Source organism: Colletes latitarsis, chromosome 5 (assembly GCF_051014445.1).
Source record: "Colletes latitarsis isolate SP2378_abdomen chromosome 5, iyColLati1, whole genome shotgun sequence".
Taxonomy (NCBI): domain Eukaryota; kingdom Metazoa; phylum Arthropoda; class Insecta; order Hymenoptera; family Colletidae; genus Colletes; species Colletes latitarsis.
The window spans coordinates 36753543-36773408 of record NC_135138.1 but is presented as its reverse complement, the minus strand read 5'-3'; the positions used below and the strand labels follow the sequence as shown (position 1 = coordinate 36773408).

General features: G+C 48.5%; 1 protein-coding gene across 3 annotated transcripts in view; it reads left to right on the top strand.

Annotated features, from left to right (window-relative positions):
- LOC143341910 (uncharacterized) overlaps positions 1–19866 on the top strand; it is a 61052-nt gene extending 41186 nt beyond the window's left edge. For 2 of the 3 annotated variants that reach the window (XM_076765310.1, XM_076765309.1), the window contains 3 exons: positions 16240–16414; positions 16856–17107; positions 17402–19866. In XM_076765310.1, the coding sequence (XP_076621425.1) occupies positions 16240–16414; positions 16856–17107; positions 17402–17565 (591 nt within the window). In that variant the 3' untranslated portion in view covers positions 17566–19866. The remainder of the gene's footprint in view (positions 1–16239; positions 16415–16855; positions 17108–17401) is intronic. The other variant, XM_076765311.1, reaches the window with a different exon arrangement.

The following is a 19866-nucleotide window of genomic DNA, read 5'->3' as shown; positions in this document are numbered from 1 at the left end:
CTTCCTCTCGTCGCTATTCGCCCCTCTGATTGCTGCGTCTCTCTTTCTCTTTGCCATTTCGTGACCGTGTCTCCTTTCTCGAACGACATGCGTGCGGTCCGAATTTGCGTGCCTGAATCCTCCGTAGAGCAAAACAGAGACGGATAACCAGATTTATTAGCCCTTGGAGAACCTCTCCCTTAAACATAATAGTAATTTCAAAGTCAGAAGGGAGGTAGTTTTCCCAAAATGATAACCATATATTTAGATAAAATTAAATTGTAATTACTCTGCGCCGTATACTCTCCAAATAACTTCCCCGCACGAACTCTGGCTCCCTGACTCTCTCGTTCTCTTGCACCCCCCAAAATCTCCGCACGCATTCCAAGAATCCGTTCCCACGCGCGTTTCACTCGCAACCGAAACTCTAGTCTAAACATTCTCCTGATCTCGTCCGCCGCGCCCCAAACGCCTGTCAATGACGAGGGAAACTTTTCAAGAATGGGATCACCTTAATTGCTCCGACCATTTTCTGTCGCCTATAAATTCCGATTTAGGTCAAGATGGGCCCGAGGGTTGATCGCGGAGCACACGACCAGTCGATGGAGAATTTCACGCGTTCTCGAAAGTAGAAACACTCGATCGACAGGGGCTGACACGTGGGGGTGCACGCGCTTTAAAAGGTCCACGCTCGTCCGTACGTGAATGACCAAACCGCACACGTACCGGGGTGCTGATTATATTTTGATATAATTCGAGGGACGGGGGTGGCAGCGGGCCGCGAAGCAAAGGTGGCAAAGGAACCGCTGGAGGTGGCGAGGAAACGTCCGCGGGGGGTGCGAGCGCGACGAAGACGCTTTGGTTAGACGGATAAAGAGGGAGAAACGTGCGAAAGAGAGACTGCCATGAGGGGAGGGGGCACGGTCGAGTCGCGCTTCACGGGGTTGTTGAAGCTTCGCGGCTGAAGCGTGCAGGCGCGTACACACAGGGAGAGAGAGAGAGTAGCGGCGGCGTGAAACGACAAAGCGGCCATTGCAGGATGGGTGCGGTCCCGCGGGCCAATCAGAGACACGAGTCGCGGACCGGTCGGCCAATCAGACCGCGCCTTCCACCCGTCTTTTGTTTCTAAATTTGCGCGCGCGGCGGGGACACAATATAACGAGCGCGGGACGAAAAGAGGGGTTGGTAATCGTTAACGGTGATATTTTTGTGTGGGAGTGCCGGCTTTCTTCGTCTTTTCTCTTACCTCTTCTTTCACCCCCTCCCTCTCCCGCGACACCCACGCCTGCCCCCTACTCCGCTGTCCCTCCGCCACTCCGACGTTAACTCACCGCGTCTTCGTCCGACTCGTTCCTCTTCTCGATCCAGCCCGCTCGCCGCGATTTTCCTCGTCCCTTGCACTGTTCCTGCCCGTTCCGAGACGACTTCGACCCCCCTTTTTCTTTTCTAATTTCTTTGTAGCTCCTTTCTGCCCTTTGTTCCGCGCGCCTTTTTTTGTTTCCCGCGCGCTCGTGTGCGCGCACGCCCACGCGTGTCGGCCTGTCGACGCCGAGGACGAGCGTCGCGGCGGCCAGTTTTCGTATCGATTAGAGGCATTTTCTGACGGTTGATGCGCTACCCGCGAAGGCAGCCGCGATCGAGCAATCGCTGACACCGTTTACCCCAAAATTCTCTGAAAAATCAATTCACGATCACTATAGACTGTGAAATAAGCTTGCAATTTCTCTCTAGAAATCCGGTGGTCACTGACAGTATACTACAAAGCTCCTAATCCAGTTATCGATAACATTTTTTAATTGTATTTTCGCGAGCCTCGTAGTTGCACCCTGTCGATCTATGAAATTAATCGAGACCGTTAAATTTGCCCCCGTTTATTACTCCCACCAATTCGTCGAGCGAAAATACCTATTCAGAAGCTTATTTTTGATTCCTTGGTACGGAAATTCAATTTCATCGGCTTCACCCTTCGTTCGTAACGCGCCGTTAGGTTCGAAATTTTGAAAGAGATGACCGGAAAGGGCTGTTTCCGGTATTCCCATCTCCAACGGGTGATTTGACGGAACGCCAGCTGTCAGGTCCGCCACGCCGAAGGGTTATTAATTGATTAAATGAGCGGATCGGAGTCCGACGCAGGACGAACCGATTAATTAATTATGCTTGTTGTATTACCTATCCGCAAACCGTGTCTATGGAAATTCGATTTGCCTGGAATTGTTCGGGACGCGTTTCCAAAATCGCTGCAAGTCTGTTCGATCGAAAAATTATAAAGGAAGCTCCAGGGTGCTCTCTTTGACGAGACGCTCGTTGATTTTTGATATTAAGAGGCTTTCTCATCTCGATGGGGGACAAAGGTATAGCCGGTGAAATGTCCGCAAAAGGGACAGAAGAATGGAAAGCGTCTTCTTGTAAGAACAGAGAAGGCACAAAGGATATTTCTTCGTCTTTGGGTAGCGGCGAAATGAGAAACTTTCAGATGCCTGAAAGCAGAGTAGACTCCGTAACGTTCATTGTCGCGACTCTCGGGGTACGTAAGGAAGATTAGATTCTAACCAAAGGCGAAAAATATTTATTCAAACGATGGGTAACGAATAACAAAAGAATAAAGTAATTTAATATCAATAGGGATCATGTTCTGCACCGTGGACTGTCTTTTTAAGTAGTAGAACCTTACATTTATCAGACGTTTCGTGCTTCTCTTCGCTCGTCGAAATTTTTATCCGAAAAATACTTTCGGCGATTCGAACATACTCCGCAGTTTCGATTAAATTTCCGCGCGAGAGAGAATGGCGACGATTGTCCTGAATTGAATCTCTTTATCGAACCATCGCGTAATTTTATAGGACTTCTCGAAACGTGTTTCACGACCGATGTTGACTATTTGAAGAAAGAAAGAACGGAACGCTCCCGCGGCGAAGTTAATCGAAATGTCTTCGGCAGACCCCAGTGCCACAGTTCGCGTAATTGTGCATGCGATTCGCAAGCGTGACGATATAATTGCTTGTTCCCGCAACAGATTCTATCCACGGGTGCCGACGTTTTTCCCGTCGAAATGATCAATCTCGCGCATCCCTTCACAGTCGAGATTCCAACCGACTAGTTGCTCGTTTCATTTCCACAGAACTCAAGACCAAATAAAATTTTTAAATTCAATATCGCATCGATCTAGACAACGTTTAAGTGTTTCAATATTTATAACCTGAACTCTTTATGAGACCGATCGTAATAAAGTCTGTGAACCTGGTCTGGAAAGAAGCTCGACGCAAAGGGAGAGATTGATTCCCGAATCCACCCCATGCAGGAGCCTCAATAGAAAACAGCAACGGCCGATCGACTTGACTACTCGTTATCGCGATCGCTCTCGTGCTCGCAAAATGAGGCTGCGTCTGATTGGGCGCGCGGAATCGTTCACAAACGGACGTAATTTCGGCGACTGGAGGGTTACCGGCTTCTTACGGGGGTGAGAAAATTACAGCTCCGTCCCGCCACACGTCGTTTCGTTCTGATCGATATATAAACGCAGAAGGGGGTCCCCGCCTCGCCAAGTGTTTCGGACAAAATGACACCACGAATCACTGTTCGATTACTGTTTAATTTTCGCGGCGCCACGCGCTCGGACGCTTAATAAATCGTGGGTCGCATTCAGCGGGGACCGTTGTCGCGCCTCGCCGTCCATTCACCACCAATTCCTGACGTTAATCGTATTTCCGATACATTATTTTAATTCTGTAATGCGTCCAATTTATCCAACGCCCAACGGTTCCCTCTGTGCACCGATTTTCTCGTGTCAACAATTTTTTTGTGTAACTGAAATGGAGAAGTCATCGCAGCATATTCATCTTACAAACGTTGCCAGAACAGTAATAACGAGACTGGAAATAAGATACGTGACGCTTCGACGAAGGGGTAGACCAGCAGAACGTATAGTTGGAACTGGTTTGCCAAGTTTTGTTCTGCAGATATCGGTCTTTGAGATGAAACTAAGCTAACGATTTAAGTGAACCTGAATTCTCTTTAAGAAAATCTCAGCCATGGCGTTAACAAATATCGTGATTGAATAATGTCGAAACAACCGCGCAAACGGAGTGCACTGTTTAGTTGGAGGGTAGCGAATGATGGTGGTCGATCGGACGGACGTTTCTCGGTTCGAAGCTATCGGGGTAATGAGGCCCGAGACTCCCACGGGCTCGTTGGAAAAAACAACACGCGTATCCGAGCCGTAAGCGGCCCATTAGCGAAGAATTTTGACGTGGCTCGCACAATCGTTCGCGAGAGAGGATGGAAAGCCAGCCGACCGCGCTGCTACGAGAAAAAATTGACTTCAAGTAGCGACGAACGGCTCGCGAGACGCAAGTCATCCACGGGGCCCTCTGGAGGGTTCTCAGCCGGCTTCCACGTACGTTCCTTGACAAAGGTCTCTCTGAAGGAAGCCCCCTTTCTGACAACAGGGCCCCATTGTCAGTCCCCGTTTCAGTCGAGGCGCCATTGAGGATTCGTTAGAACGGCCTGCCATGCACGAACGCGCGAGCCACCTCGCGTCTTCGACGTGCCCTTTCGATCGTGCACGATCATTCTCGGCCCACTGCTCGATACGTTTCGTAGGCGTGTAATTATCGCCGTGAACAACTGGTCCGCGTTCCCGGGATTTCGTGGAAACTTGAAATTCGCTTGGTCTTTCATCGAAGAAGACGCGGTGCTTCATTCTGTCGAGAAATTTATCTCGTATTCGTGTTTCAAAAAAGGGGAATGACTCGGTTTCTTTTGCTGTCGTTCGTTAATACGAGAGTCGCCGCGACGTTGATCCCGACAAAACAACTGGTTACGCTCAACAAAATGGCGTTCCATTGGAGAATTTCCGAGGAGGAACACTGGCAGCCGCGTGCATAAAAGCATCGCTCGTAAAACCGAATAAGAGGCTCGTTTCGAACTCGATCTCGCTGGGCAAAGAGCCTCGATTCTCCAATTGCTCTCGTCCAATGGCTCCGCGAGAAGGATACTGCTACTGAATTATGTGAAAGATTGCCTGGATCGTAAACGTAAGGTCCTACCGGCGATGAAACCGAAAACAAAGGTGCCTCCGTAACTTTGCCACTCCTTGTTTCACTACATTTTCAAGCATTCCCAACTTTCCCTTGCTGGATCATTTTTCCATGACTCTGTAACTTATTCAAAAACTTTGCAGCTGTTTTACTGCTAGAATACCTTTGGCTGGAAATAATTCTTCCATAATCTTCGTACAGAATATAATGAACACAGTATTCCATATACGTTTCGCTTCATTTGCGAGTATGTGAAAATGAGTGCCTTAACGAAGCTCCCACGCCTCCTACCATTTTCAGTTACATACGATCTACCCTCCTCTGACTATCATCGGTTGTTAATAATAATTGGTTCGTTTTCTAACTACTATTCTCCCAAAATATGCTTCCTCTGTGCGATGTTCAAAATTTACAAACTTTCGGAGCAACGATCCTCAATTTTCTTGAAAAGTCGTGTAATTTTGGATCGAGCTTTGAATTTAAAAAAGAGGAGACGCCAGGAGGGAATCAGGGAGCTATTCGCCCCTGTATTTAGGTTGCTCGCGCCATCAAAAGCGAATGAAAGGAGATCGCAAAGATGTCTCCCCGACGCGAATGTCTTCGGGCGACTCGGGACGCTCCGCAAGGACAAGCAGAGAATTAAGCGCTCGGTATTCAAGGAGGAAAGTAATCGTTGAAAATGAAGCATAATCCCCGGCGGCGTATTACGAATTTTCATTTTTAATTCTCTCGTTTCCGCGCGCAATTCGCTGTCGCGGGAGTGGCGCATTAACCAGCGAGAACGAACAAAACCGTTCTCCCTCCCCCGCTGTCGGTCGCTACCAAAATGGCTCGCGACAATAACGATCTGAAGACGCGAGAGCTAGTAGTCGCGGTCCATCGTGCACGCAGCGAATGAAATCGGTGGATTCGAGGGTCCTGGGCCGGTCGTTTAGACCGATGAACAGGAAGAAAGGGAGGAAAGCTGAAAGTTTGGCTCGTTTCGAGGATATAATCTACCCGTGGAGAAGAAAGTAACGAGGAATCGAGTTACGTTCTCCACCCCCACCTACGGACCCGTTCCTCTTCAACCCTCTTCCGCTCGACTTCGATCTCTCGTCCTCCGTCCACCGGGGCTCGTTCTCCCGCAAAGAAGCCAGGCTAAGAAAGGGTAATGGCGCGGAAACGGCTCAAATGACCCGCGAATTTTCAGCGGACGAGACTTCCTACTACTTGTGTTTATGTTTAATAGGCGGCCGGCGTCGTAAGTCGACGTGAATTATGTCGCGATATTACCATTCGCACGGCGAATTTATGGTAATTTTCGGCTCGACTTCGCTGCAAACTCTCTCCATCGAGTTCCACGCGTGGTACACCGAAAATTATACCACCCTGTTATTCTCTTATTCTCGTATTCCGCTGGCGGAATAAAATAATCGAGTCGCCAAATCGACTAGCTATCGAAATCAGTGTGCTTTCACGACCGGTCGGACTGGTTGAAATTATTCGACCCTTAAAGGGCTGTTATTTCAGTTCCACGGAACGACGATCGTCACGGTATTTTCTGAAAAATTCGATTCTACCTCCCAGACGTGGCACGACAGGTGGATATCCTGGGTAAAGGTCCGAGAAGACGGTTCGAGTGCCTAGAGGAGACGTTAACACGTTCTAAAGGCCGCGCTAACGCTGTGTAAACAACGTTGAGCCCTGAAATTAGCCCCTCTCGGCCGGGCAAAATAAATATTTTCGCGTCCGACCATCGTTAACGGATTACGAAAATCTTCTTTTCATTGCACCGGGGAGCCTCCGCTGAAGAGCGTCAACGATGACTTTGATCCGAAATTATGTGATCACGCGATGGAGAAATTGACACAGCTTGGAGTACCTCTGATACTTATTGACTAGACGAATCAAAGTCAAATACATGTGCTTCGCTGCAAAGACGAGATAAATCCCTTAGATTTAAATACGAGAATTCAAAATAATTAATTCTCAAACTCTGTTTTACTACATACTTCCTACATGTACTGTTATGATCACAGTTGCACTAATTCGTTTCAGTTATTTCCATTCGTTCGATTCCTACTATTTTATTAGAATTATATTGCACGTCATTTTCGCTGTACGAGTTCAAGCGCAACTCTATCAAACTGTCGATGATTGTCCGATTATCTTGTCAACATCCAACATCTGCCTACCACCATTCATTTGCATATGCAGTAGTGCTTTCTTTTACAATGTTGTGGCGATTTTTACACGTCGTTCGTTACAATACGTAACGAAATACACTATCCTTGTCGATTACTCCGAATAGTAATATTCTGTTATGGATGTCTCGCGTGTCGTCTTACGTTGTCCACCCTCTCGAATGCTCTGCAGAGTCTAACGAATTACTATATTTAACGCATTATCGACGACGTATACGCAACAAAGTACAGAATAGTCAGGGGTAGTTGATTGAATTTTTCCGGAAGAACGTTGGAAATCACCCCCTATCGAGAGGAAAAAGAGGTCCGCGAAGGATCGAGGCGTGATTACGCATAGGCCGCGGCGGGGAATCGTCGCGGGTAGGAAATTTCGAGGCTGGTCCGTGCCCAATTATTGATTTTGTCTTTTCGATGGCCACGACCGCGACAGGAAAGCGATGCACGCGCACACCGGCGTCGCGACGCTACGCACAGAAGGGCGTTCGCATGTGTGCTGCGCGCCGGAGGGGGTTACAAAGCTACGAACGCATTAAATACTCGAGAGCGCAGTGTCCTCGGATGAGCTTTACGCGCACCCACACACGTACCGGATCGTGGCACACGCGCGTACACAGACCGCGGTGCGCTCGCGCGGTAGCGCACAAAGACGGGGGCCTAAATTGATTGCGTCTAAAATCCAACGAGCTTTCTCGCCTTTTCGTTTCCCAGCCGCGTACCCGGCGAGCACCAGCACGAAGATGGCGAGCCACGACCTTTGTGGCGGACCGACGAGTACGTTTCACAAAAATATAACCTCGCAGAGAGGCTTTCTCTTTTCCCTCTTCCTGTTTTTCTTCTCTTCTACCCCCCTGCGTCGGTCACCCTCTTTTTCCTGCCTTCCCAGGCTCTCTTCTCTCTCACTCTTCGCGCGAGTATGCGTGCCTGCGAACGCGTGACTCCTCTGGAAACGGATCACCGTCTCCCCTTGACTCCAGGAGCCCCGTTTCGCGTCGCGAGACCACCATAAATATGGTTTTCCTCGGAAAACTGACAATCAAAGTCGAATTCAAGGGTTGAAACTCGCGGTGGCGTCGAACAACCACCGTGGAAAATCTCATGTTCCATTCCTAGTAATAATGATATACACAAGGTGCTAAAACCTAACTACAAATAACAGTAGAGAAATATAATAGAGCTACGTAAAAGTGTGCCTTTGGTAGGAAGAAAGAAACCTGGAAAACGAAACCGGGACTGTAAGGCTTTAACGGAAATAGAGAACCGGTGCCGATCAAAAGAAATTTTCAATGCGTCGGTAATCCTAAACTGGTGGAACGAGTCGAAAACACACGGGCTCGACGGGACGCGTAATTTCGACCGATCGCTTTTTAGATTCGAAGCGTTTTTACGTATAATGGCGCGTAATTACGCGACGATTTCATCGTTTTCCAACGGTCGAATGCTACGAGTTTTTGCCGAACTAATTCGTCGCTAACGAGTGGTTGGAAAAGTCCGATCGCCGACTACCACTTTACGTTCGAACGCTGCTTTTCACGGGGTTCCCGCTGGGCGTCATAATTGCCGACAGATCGAATTAAAGTCGAATTATAGGATTCTCCGCGTGTGATTCAGCGGGCAACAATTCCCGCGGGGGATGCTGATAATCCGCTCGTAAGAAGCGGCCGATCGTTCGCACATAAAAGCGGACCTATATGGTGCATCATCCTTCGAATCCAATAGCCCGTGGACCCTGCGACCCTCGTAATAGGGTTGTGGCTGTCGGTGGCGTCGAGCTCATGAATTTTCTATCGCTCGTCCTCGAATGATTAAATGATCTTCACGGCTGGAGGGTGACCCGGTGACTTTTGCCCGCCTAGACAGACGCTGACAAGTGGCGCGCGTGTCCCCATCGCGAAACATCCCTTAGGAGAGGCGTAGAATTTTGCAGGAAACGCGTGGGAACGTAAGCGTTGTTTTCACCCTGAAAAAATGTCGCGAATCGAAAGCTTAGACCAGAGCTTTTTAAAATTCGTAATGTATCGCTAGTGCGGACAGTCGATAGTTTGCGGGAATATTTTAGAGTCGAGCAGCCATAAATTCAGCGACTCGTGGATCAGGACAGTTTCTTAGGTCGGTGATTTTGGGGAAGGAAAGGAGGCCGGACGAAGCTCGTAAAATCGCCGGCAAACAAAGCGATGAATTCCGGCTGGCCGCGTTCCACCCCAAAAATTGACCAATAACGCCATCTCGCACATCTCTGGTCCAACGGGTGGCGAATAAATAAGGGCTCGAGTGGCAGGAATCGGGGCTCGCGGAAGATCCAGCAATTTGGGCGTTGCGGGATTGTCAACGGGGTCGCTTATAAATTCTAATAAACCCCGTTGCGCCACGGCGAAATCTGGCGGAGCGTGGGCGGCTGGGGGGGAGGGAGGCGAAACGGAGAGAACGCGAGATGGGGGATACCGGCTAGATGCGGATATAAATCTCGACTAACCGAATTAAGTTAGAAGCATGGGCCGAAGTTTCGCCACGCCCTCGCCGCCGATGAAACGCTATCGAAACCCGGAGTCTGCGTGGTGAAAACCGCGTTGAGACAAGAGACGAGGAAACACGTCTGCGTGGAGCGCGATGGAAAGTAAAAAGAAACCGCGGTGTCAAGCTGCACGCCGTCTTGACGTTAATTAATGAGACCAGAGTCGCTCGCCTCCTGGAGACCGAGATGGGTATTGGTTCGCGAAAAATTCAGGCGCCCGGATTGCTGGAATTTTTGGCCAGCCCCGTCCTCAGGATTGCCTACACCCGCTTACGCTTGGCCATCCTTCGCGTTGGTCGTAAGATTTCACTAGAAGCAGAGTAGATCAAATTTTATTCGAGAGTAACGTGTAAAATTGATTAATAGCAAAAGTAGAAGTACCTTGCTCGTTCCAAGTTATTGTCTTTAACAAGGATTCCTCTGGTTCTTGCAACACGATCATCGAGCAAACATTGACACCACGTTACGGTGTTAATACCATCCTTTGGGGTATCAGACCTCGTCTAATAGTATTCGGATATCAACCCTTTACCAACGTAACAGCTTCATCGGGTTCCCTATTAGTGTCTATGCTTTATGTACCGCACAATCGATCACCTCTATCAGGTGATTTCCTGTTAATCAACCGACCAGCACTCCGCCACCGAGATAGACGATCGGATCATTTTGGATGATTAATTCGGCGTACCCAGAGCTCCCCATCCGAGTTGAAACGAAAGAATAAAACTTCTTTGACACAGTAATAAATATCTGGCGAATCAAAGGGACTGGTCGTTGTCCAAGTACTGCAGTCGATATTAATTCACTCCGTCTCGAGGTCCTTTTTGTCCGTGGGGGCTAAGTCATGATTAACGCTCGGGACCCTCCTGGTCGTCCTTCGTCCAGCAAGTGTCCCACCTAATGATGTCCCGGCGCGTGCCACTTCGCAGCATGGGGTCCATCCCTGTGCCCCATGGCTCCCAACTCGACTATTTGCCGATGACCAACGAGCCTCGCCGAACATGCTTGTTCGCGCATTACGCGGCAAACAAGCGTTTTTCGGGGGTTAATGCAACCTCGCAGGTTCCCCGCACGCGCGTTACTTATTGGAAGAGATTAATTGGCTTACTGGTTCCCCTGACTCCGAGTTGTGGGAACCCGGAGCCATTACTCGCCCTGGCGATCAACGTACATCATATTAAATGATCTGTGAGCGTATAGTGACTCGATGTTTGCTCGTCTGTTGCGCGGAAATGATAGATTGGAACAGTTCCTATCCTCGGAGCCTTGGTAATACGAGCTATCCCATTTCGAATTTATTTCAGTACAAGGTATCCGATACAATTTTTAAAAAGGGGTTAATGTTGTGTGGTTCGGTAAAAGAGAGAGGAGGAGAGTTTAATAAGCAAGAAGGAAAGCGTTTAATAAGCACGTAACGGGCATCTAATACGTCCCGGGATCGGTTCGAGCTTTGACGACGCGGGCGTCGTGCGGCGGTTGGGGTGATCGCGCGGCAGAGTGGGAGATCGAGGCGGCGGGGGTGGGGTAGGGAAGCAGAGAACTCGATATCTCATTATCGGTCGATCGTAAATTGAAGTTACCGGTGGGGAGTAACGAGATCTCCAATTATCCTCGGGACAGTATCACCTTGCGCGGGTTGTATCGGTGTTGGCGCGACGACGCACGACGATTCGAAAGCGGAAGGCGTATCAGCCGATGGAATCCGCGGGATTCTTAGCTCCTTGGTTCGCTGCGGGGATGCTCGGATTGCGAAAGACAATGTCGGGTCCGTGTTGGCTTCGAGAAAAATAACGGTCTCGTTGTCTCGCGTCTTGGTGGCAATTTTCATCCCGTCTCTCGGCGCCCTTCCCGCTTCGTCCGCGTCTCCTATCGCGGCTGGATGTTCCTGGCTGCTTTGGCTGCCTCTCTCCACGGCGGAAAATCAAAAAGCTTTCGGTTAGGTAGACCTTCGAGGACCCTCGTCCTGCTATAGTACCTGACGGCAACTCTTCAACCTCAGTTTCAATACATCGCGCTGGCATCGAGCTCGAGTGTTGCAGCAAGAAGCAGGCAGGTGGGTGCCGTCCTCTCTGTCCTCGCGTCTTCCGTCTCTCTCATGCTCTTGGAGCCCCCACCCCCGCGTGGATCCTCTTCTTGTTCTGCTCTTCTCTCTGCTTCCAGTCTCCTACGGGCGGTCTCCTCCTCTCTTTTCGTCCCGATCGCCAGCTATCCCTTGACTTCGCGACCGTGTATCCTGTATCGGTGTATTGGTAATCCATAGGAAGTTACCGCGGGCCCCCAACCTCCTCCTCTTCTCGTGCACACCCCCGCAGGCCCGACATCACCCTCTTTGCTTCGCCTCGTATCATTCTGTACCAACACTAACCCCGCGTCTAACTTGGACGCAGCTACCGAAGTCTTTCCCTCGCTCTTGGCGCGTCCTTCTCTCCGTCGCGACGCCGACGACTGTGTCCGTCTCCCTTCAACACCCCCGCTGTCCCCCTCTTTCCACTTTTCCCGGTCTCACCCCGTCGCACTTTCTATATCGGCCGTCCCTCTCTCTTTATTCCCATTCCCATTCTCATCCTCTTGTTTTGGTCCAATAGTCAGTCGCCGGTCTGATCGATGATACGCCAACAGCCAGTACTGCGCATGGCCGACTAAATACAAACTCACTCCTTATTATACCGGGTGTGCCAATAAAGGGGATGGTGGGCCAGAGAACGGGGAAGAACGAGGGACGCCGGGGTGGCGGAATCGGAGGAGGACGACGAGGAGGAGGTGGAGGAGGAGGAAGAGGTGGGAGAGCGAGAAGCCCACCGACGGAGTTCCCGTTCCTTCGAGTCGACGAACGCCACCATAAAGGATCCTCTTCCTCCTCGTTGCCGTTGCCGTTGCCGTTGCCGTTGCCGTTGCTGCTACCGCTGCTTCTGCAGTGCAACCCTCCTCCTCCCTCCCTTCCACCCTTGCAACCCCCGCGGGCTCCATATATCCATTCTGTCAGCGTGCTTCGGTGTCTCCGTCTCTCGGTAAGCTATTCCAGGATGCCGAAGGATAATCCCGGTACGCGATTTCCGATCCCTGAACAGTTATAAAGGACTCATTGGGCGACGGGCCCGGAGCTCTCGCGAACTCCGAGCTGCCTTTCTATACCATTCCTGGCTCGTTTTCAAAAGGGGTGTGATACTACTTCTGGCGAACTTCTTCGAACACCGCGCGGACCACTGTCCTCCTCCTGGAAGATTTACGACTCGAGGAACTACCCCTCCGGAAACTGGAAAAATTTTAAAACTTTCACCCTACATAAAGCACATTAAGTAGAGATTCGAAATTATTATAATATCGATTCTGGTTCTGCCATAATATTCTTTACTGACGTAATTACATCGAGAAACGTCTATATTTTAATATCGGACGAAAGATGTTTCTACGAAGGAAAAAGACAGAGGGTAAGGATAAAGTTTCCGCCATCGGTAAAAGTCGAACAGGAGTTGGGAAAGTTGTTCGCCGAATTGCTCGAACTCGAAGATCGTTTAAAGTCGATTTCTTCGATTTTCGGTCGCGTGAGCACGTCGGTTATGGTCGTCGGACGCGACGGCCCTCGCGAAGTCGCTTGGAAATCGAGTAACAGCTTTATGATCGGTACAATCATTTACGCGTCAGCGAATAGAACACGCCTGTCCGCGATCAATGAAAGATTTCCTGCAGGATTCTCTCGTTCCGCGCGACCATTACCGTTTCCGCGGCGCGACTTCCAATCCCTTTCGTTTCTACGCGTCTGCTTTTCCGCTTTCATCAGCCCGGAATGACGGACCGTCACTTACGATTACGCGAATTCCGAGTCTGCAATGGATCGACGGTGTCACGACCCGTCGATAAAACGAAACTAAACTCCAGCGTCTGTTCGGAAGTCTGTAAGCTTTGAAATGTCAGACGCCGAGTCCTTTTATCAAATATTAATATTAATATAATGCATTTCTTTTCTGAAACGTCTTGCGTGCAATAAACTAGAAGGCATATAAACTTTTGAAGCTTGACCACCCCTTTAACCGAGCAAACAACTCTAAAATCGGAAGTGGTGTAAACAGCTGTAAGTACAGCGAAGTTTTGTTCGTAAGGCGTAGCTATTAGCGGCACAAAAGCTTGCGTTCTCGATCGAAAACAGAACCATCGTTTGCATGAGTATTTTTATATTGAGAGGAGGGTTGGGTGGGAGGTGGATGGATCGCGAAAAAAGGCCGGGCAGCTCGTTCGAAAGCTAGGCGGAAGATAATTTCGGGGTGGCAGCGCAAATTGACAGGGCAACGGGTTCCCATTCACTCGAATTACGTTCCAATTCTGCCGGTGACTTTAGCATTGTTGCTACAAATTGGTACACGCCCTGGCCTCCGGCCTCCTCCCCCGTGTCTGCCCGGTGCACACGTCGTCGCAAATGATGCGTGTGCAGGCCTTTTTTAAATAACATCCTCGGACGATCACGTACACCGCTCACCAGGAAGGAGTTGGAACGCGCGTGACGGATTGGCTGCTGTCGAACACCTTCGAAACGCTTCTCGGTGACGATCTCGATTTCTGCTGGTACAATTTTCCACGCCAACCTGGAATCTTGCTCCGCGAGATCAGCTTCCCACAATCGAAACGTTTCTATCTTCAACAAGGCCGAATGTATACAACGTCTATTTAAAAAAATTATAATCCAGATTTATCATACACCACTCGTATAATCAATAGGAATTGTTAAAACTACTTTGGGTATGTAGCGTCAAAGTAAATGTCAAAATAAACATAGAAGACAGCATAAATTATAGTAGGTGATATGATCATATGATAGAGGATGAAATGCCCTTTAAAATGAGCGTTTGTGAGAGTCGATAGCTCAATTAGTTCCGGAGATATAGCGATTTTAGTTTCAAGTCGATGCGGCGGCTAGTTTTGGAGATAGGGTTTGTTGACATTTCGTTGCGCTCGCGCACGTTCATTCATCTCGCGCGCGTGACAATAGTAAACAGTGCGTAGTAAATTCTTGGAAATACTACTACTTCCTGGTTACGAGTGTCTCGACTCACGCGCGACAAGGAGGTACGACGCGACGCGTCAGACGGAGACAGCGATAGTCGAATTAAGAAAAATTACCTTTTACATACATTACGATATCTCGAAAACGGAAAGTCGGATCGACAAAAACCAAAAACCATTTTAAAGAGGAAGGTTTGCCGCCGCTAACAATGCCTTAATAATTAATAAAACACTAGTAGTTTCGGAACTACACGCGTTCAAAGTTTTAGTATTTTTAACACGCGTTAATAGCCTTTTCTAAGGCGGAGCGTGGACTTTAAAAAATTGCCTCTTCACATAAATTACGATATCTCGAAAACGGAAAGTCGGATCGACAAAAACCAAAAACCATTTTAAAGAGGAAGGTTTGCCGCCGCTAACAATGCCTTAATAATTAATAAAACACTAGTAGTTTCGGAACTACACGCGTTCAAAGTTTTAGTATTTTTAACACGCGTTAATAGCCTTTTCTAAGGCGGAGCGTGGACTTTAAAAAATTGCCTCTTTACATAAATTATGATATCTCGGAAACGGAAAGTCGGATCGACAAAAACCAAAAACCATTTTAAAGGAGAGGCTTTAGCGCTTCCAACGATCGTTCAATAATGCATAAAACACTAGTAGCTTCGGAACTGCACGCGTCTAAAGTTTCACTATTTTTACATACACGTTGTTAGACTATTCTGAGACAATGGAAACTGAAAATTCTCTCCTTTTATTTCTGTTATACATATATTTCCTATTTACATAAGAAACAAATTAGAATTTTTCTTTTTATAAAGACATAAATTATTCAACCGGTCAGGTGACCAGATGTGGTAGGTTTAGTGTTAAAAATCGGTAAAAAGAGGGTGCATAATTTTCTCGGAAAGCTGAACACCGCAGATTATAATTACCAATTTAGCAGCTACGATTAGTTTACTCATTGTCGTTTCACGGGGCGGCAAACTTCTTAGCACTCGAGCTCGTTAAAGTTGAAACTCGTACGTGGACGCGAGCGTGTCCCGAGGAACCGGCACGTGTCGTCGCCCTAGGTGGTCCAACGAACAGAATCGTTAACAAGTAGCCTAACTGGATACTGGACCGCGAAAAACAGGATAACGAACACCGAGCCGATCGTTTAAGCGTAATAGTTAACTATGAGGATGCACGGAACCGCACGCACGAAACTGATCGCACGCCTCCGCGCTCATTGCGTTCCAATTAGGAGACAATGATCATTAAATAAACGTGTGAGTCAAGAGTGTGGCCAGGGAAGTTCCAGCGAGTTCAGGAACGCTTCCTCGAGACCGTAGGAGCAATATTCGAAAGCTAATAAGCAATCTTCCGCTTGGTTTCGTTTCTTCTGTTACTCGTGGTCGTCCAGTGTCACAGGGTCGTTATTTAAAATAATTAACGTAGCTTCGGTTGATTTAAAATACTATTAATTTATTCCACAAGTAGTAATGTTAATAACGAAACAGCGTTGAGGCATAGTTGGAACTTATCGTTTCAGGTGTGGTTCCAAAACCGGAGAGCAAAATGGCGCAAAACGGAGAAATGTTGGGGCAGAAGTACCATAATGGCGGAGTACGGGCTGTACGGGGCGATGGTGCGACATTCTTTGCCGCTTCCGGAGACCATTCTGAAGAGTGCCAAGGAGAACGAGTCGGTCGCACCGTGGCTGCTAGGTGAGAATCGTCAGTGTTTCGTTCCCCGAAATCTCGACACAACCGACGCATTAAGTTTTGCTAACTTCCGAAACGCGGTTACGGGCGACACCTCCCTTTTAACCCCTTTGTGCCAGTGCCTACGCCTAGTAAACGTTTCTTTTAACGTGCATCCGTCTGTTTCGTCGCAAATGTAACGAGACTGCAAGAAGAAAAATTAAATATATTCGCATATGTAGGTTTCGCAACTGTTTCATCGTTGTATTAGAAGATTGGACTTGACGCGAACTGCTGCATCCTGTTATTTTTAATTTCACAATCTTTGATCGATTACAAAGGCTTAACCTAACGGTTTTCGTTAGAAATCAAGCTGCCGGAGTTAGCAACGCTTAATGAACGCGACGAAAAGACCGTAGACCACGGAGCAAAACTCGACTTTGTTTTTCTGTTCGTGTGTATCAGCTCAATCATCTAAGACGAGCAGCTTTAGTCAAGATATCGAAAATAATCAAGAACTGATTGACTGTGGCCCCGCAGGGATGCACCGGAAGTCAATCGAAGCGGCGGAGCATCTCAAGTCTGGCGGCGAGGACAGTGGAAACGACCACAACGGAAGCGGAAGCAGCCCCCATCATAGCCATCACCAAGGCGGACCAACCAGCTCCGAAAGCGGCCAAGAAAGTCAGGATGGCATGGGACCCTCCTCCTCTTCAGGTACATTGTGTCCGCCGCGTTCGCGTTTATCGAATAAAATTCTCCATCGCTCAGATACGATAGTAAATTCTGTAACAACCGAAGATATTATACAAGTTGGAATCCTAAAATCACTGTCGTCGCTCTTTCTATCGATTGAAAATAATTATACTTGAACGCTTGCATGCACCTAATGAGATCGAACTTTTTATGTCCGAAGAATATATCGTGTCTGCTCCCGCTGTGACCATCGGGAATCGACTCCTCGATTTCTGGCGGGTCTGCGACTAACCAGGTGGAATGTTCGTTTCGCAGGAATGGTACAGGACACGGAGCAGCTCAGGAACGAGAGCATCGCCTGTCTAAGGGCGAAAGCGCAGCAGCATCAGCTGCAACTGAGCCTGCAGCCCACGGCGGCGCCGACCAGCGCCGCGTACCCGCCAGGCCCCCCGTCGAGCACGCTCCACGCTTCCGTTTAATCGCCGTCTCGACGCTTTTCCCGCAAATCAACGAACACAGGAAACCGTTCAACACCTTAGAGAAGAAGACAGGTTCGGTCTCGACTGATCAGCCACGGAGAAGTCTGAGCCCAGCACCGATTCTAGATCTCGTTAGTCGAAGGAACCGAGTTTTAAACAGTCGTTGACGGAACTTTCGTCGGAGCGTTTTTCTACGAACCCGTCGTCGAGGACAATTTATCGCGAATAGAATTATCCAGACTGATCAGGAGAATCCCAGTCCGAAGGAACTGCCTACTAGGAGCGAACGCAAACACAACGAATACACGAAGAATCGCAAGCATCATCGAAGCGATAGATCGATATCGCGCAGGGCCTACGCGGTTCTCGTTCGATTCGTGTCTCGAACGGACGAGAACCACTTGGAGTCGGTCCTCATCAACGAAACGGTGGCCTATGGACGGCCGGTACAATAACAAATCATCGATCCGCGGAGCGAGATGACTTTCCATCCGTCGACGTCGGTTCCTATCTCGCGATTTCCGGCTCGGAGGTGTCGAAATCGTTATCGAGATCGCGCGTTCTCCCTAAAGTTAGGGGTAACAGGACGCCGGGCAGCTCCGTGCACGCGAGTAGGCGACGATTCGACGCAAAGTGGAACGCGAATAACTAATTAGGAGTTCTAGCCGCTTTGAATAGAGTGAGTATATGTGTAATATATATTATAGAAGTTGTATTATGTATTATACATATACGTATATATAAATATATACATATGTATGGCAACGCGCGCGCGCGCCTGTGTGTTGCATCGTGATATTGAATAGAGTGAATCGAACGGGAGCGTGTGTTTTAAAACAGAGATTACGCCTCCGGGCGACCACCGAAACGACTTGCAACGAAACGACGAATCAAACGAATCACCGCGACGAGTGAGACGACTTAACGAATTAGAAGCCACAGACACATCGAACTTGACCTCGAAGACGCCCACGCGGCGTCGCGTCGCCCGCGAACCGATTTTTCCTTCCGGTCCTCGACGGACGGGAGACTCGAGGATTTTCGCGAGGAACCTGGAAGTATTTCATCGATAATGCGTGAGTGTTGCGTGTGCAGGAGTGCGTGAGAATGACGGTGTTTCGTGGATCACCGCGAGATAGAGTGCAACAGAACGAAATGTTTATTAGCGAACACTTCCTATACCCCCCCCAAGTACTTAAAGAAGAACGTAACTGTTGTCAAATGTGCAATATGTCGGTATAAGTTCTAGCTCGTTAAGGCATTATACTTTATTTACGGATCCACCTACGTGCGGTGGTTGTCGGTGTAACGGCGTCTCGACGGCCGTTCGGAGTATTCGATGTCGATTAGGAACTAGGATCGTGGGATGCGAATCGTTGACGAGAAAAGGGAGATTCTCTCGCGACGATCAGGATCACGGAGTTTACGATGGAACTCGTTGTTTGTTACATAATTTAGGAGCTAAGATTTGTCGTTTTCGCGAGCCAATTTTGCGGCAGAGAATTGTTAAAAATTGTAAAAATAGAAGGTGAAAGATCGGGTATCGATGAGGACGAATCGATCGTTCCTATCGATACTCGTGCTTTGTCGGTGTCGCGATGGACCACTCCCCTAATCGTTCTCGCATCCTACGGTTAACGGGAAGCAATGCCTAAGGACAGGCCGATACAGAGGCACACTATTTGTAATTTTTATTCTTTCACTTCGAAGCGAGTGTTCGCGCCACGACGACGTCGTTACCTTACCCCCACCCACTGTATATAAATATATAAATACAAAGTATACATATATAAATATATATATATATAAAAAAATATAAATACGAATATATGTGGTTGCGAGGCACGCTAAGTCTGACGAGTCTCTTTGCAGTTTTGCGTTCAGTGTCGGTCCCGTGATCGGCTAATTTGCACACCGAGTTTTCGAGTCTTGTTTCCGATCGCGTAACTTTTGCACGTTCCTTTATCTTACTTTTTTTAATTGTTCTTTTCCCTTTTTTCAAAGACGACAGCTTTAAAGATTCCCCGATTCGCGAGGGAAAGCTCGACGAGCAGAGGGTTTCGTTCGTCTTAGACCCACCCGGACTATTACACGTAACGTAACGCACTATAATTTAAACGAATCAATCACGGGATGAGGTAACCACATGCTCCACAGAGGCAAGGGTGAAACGAAGTAACGGAAATAAATAAAAAGAACACCGCCGTTGTTCGCGAAATACGCGCTTTAAACAACGTTCTTCGGATCGCAAGCGAACTCCCTGTATCTGAATGCCCCAACGCATGCATAGTAGTCGGCTAG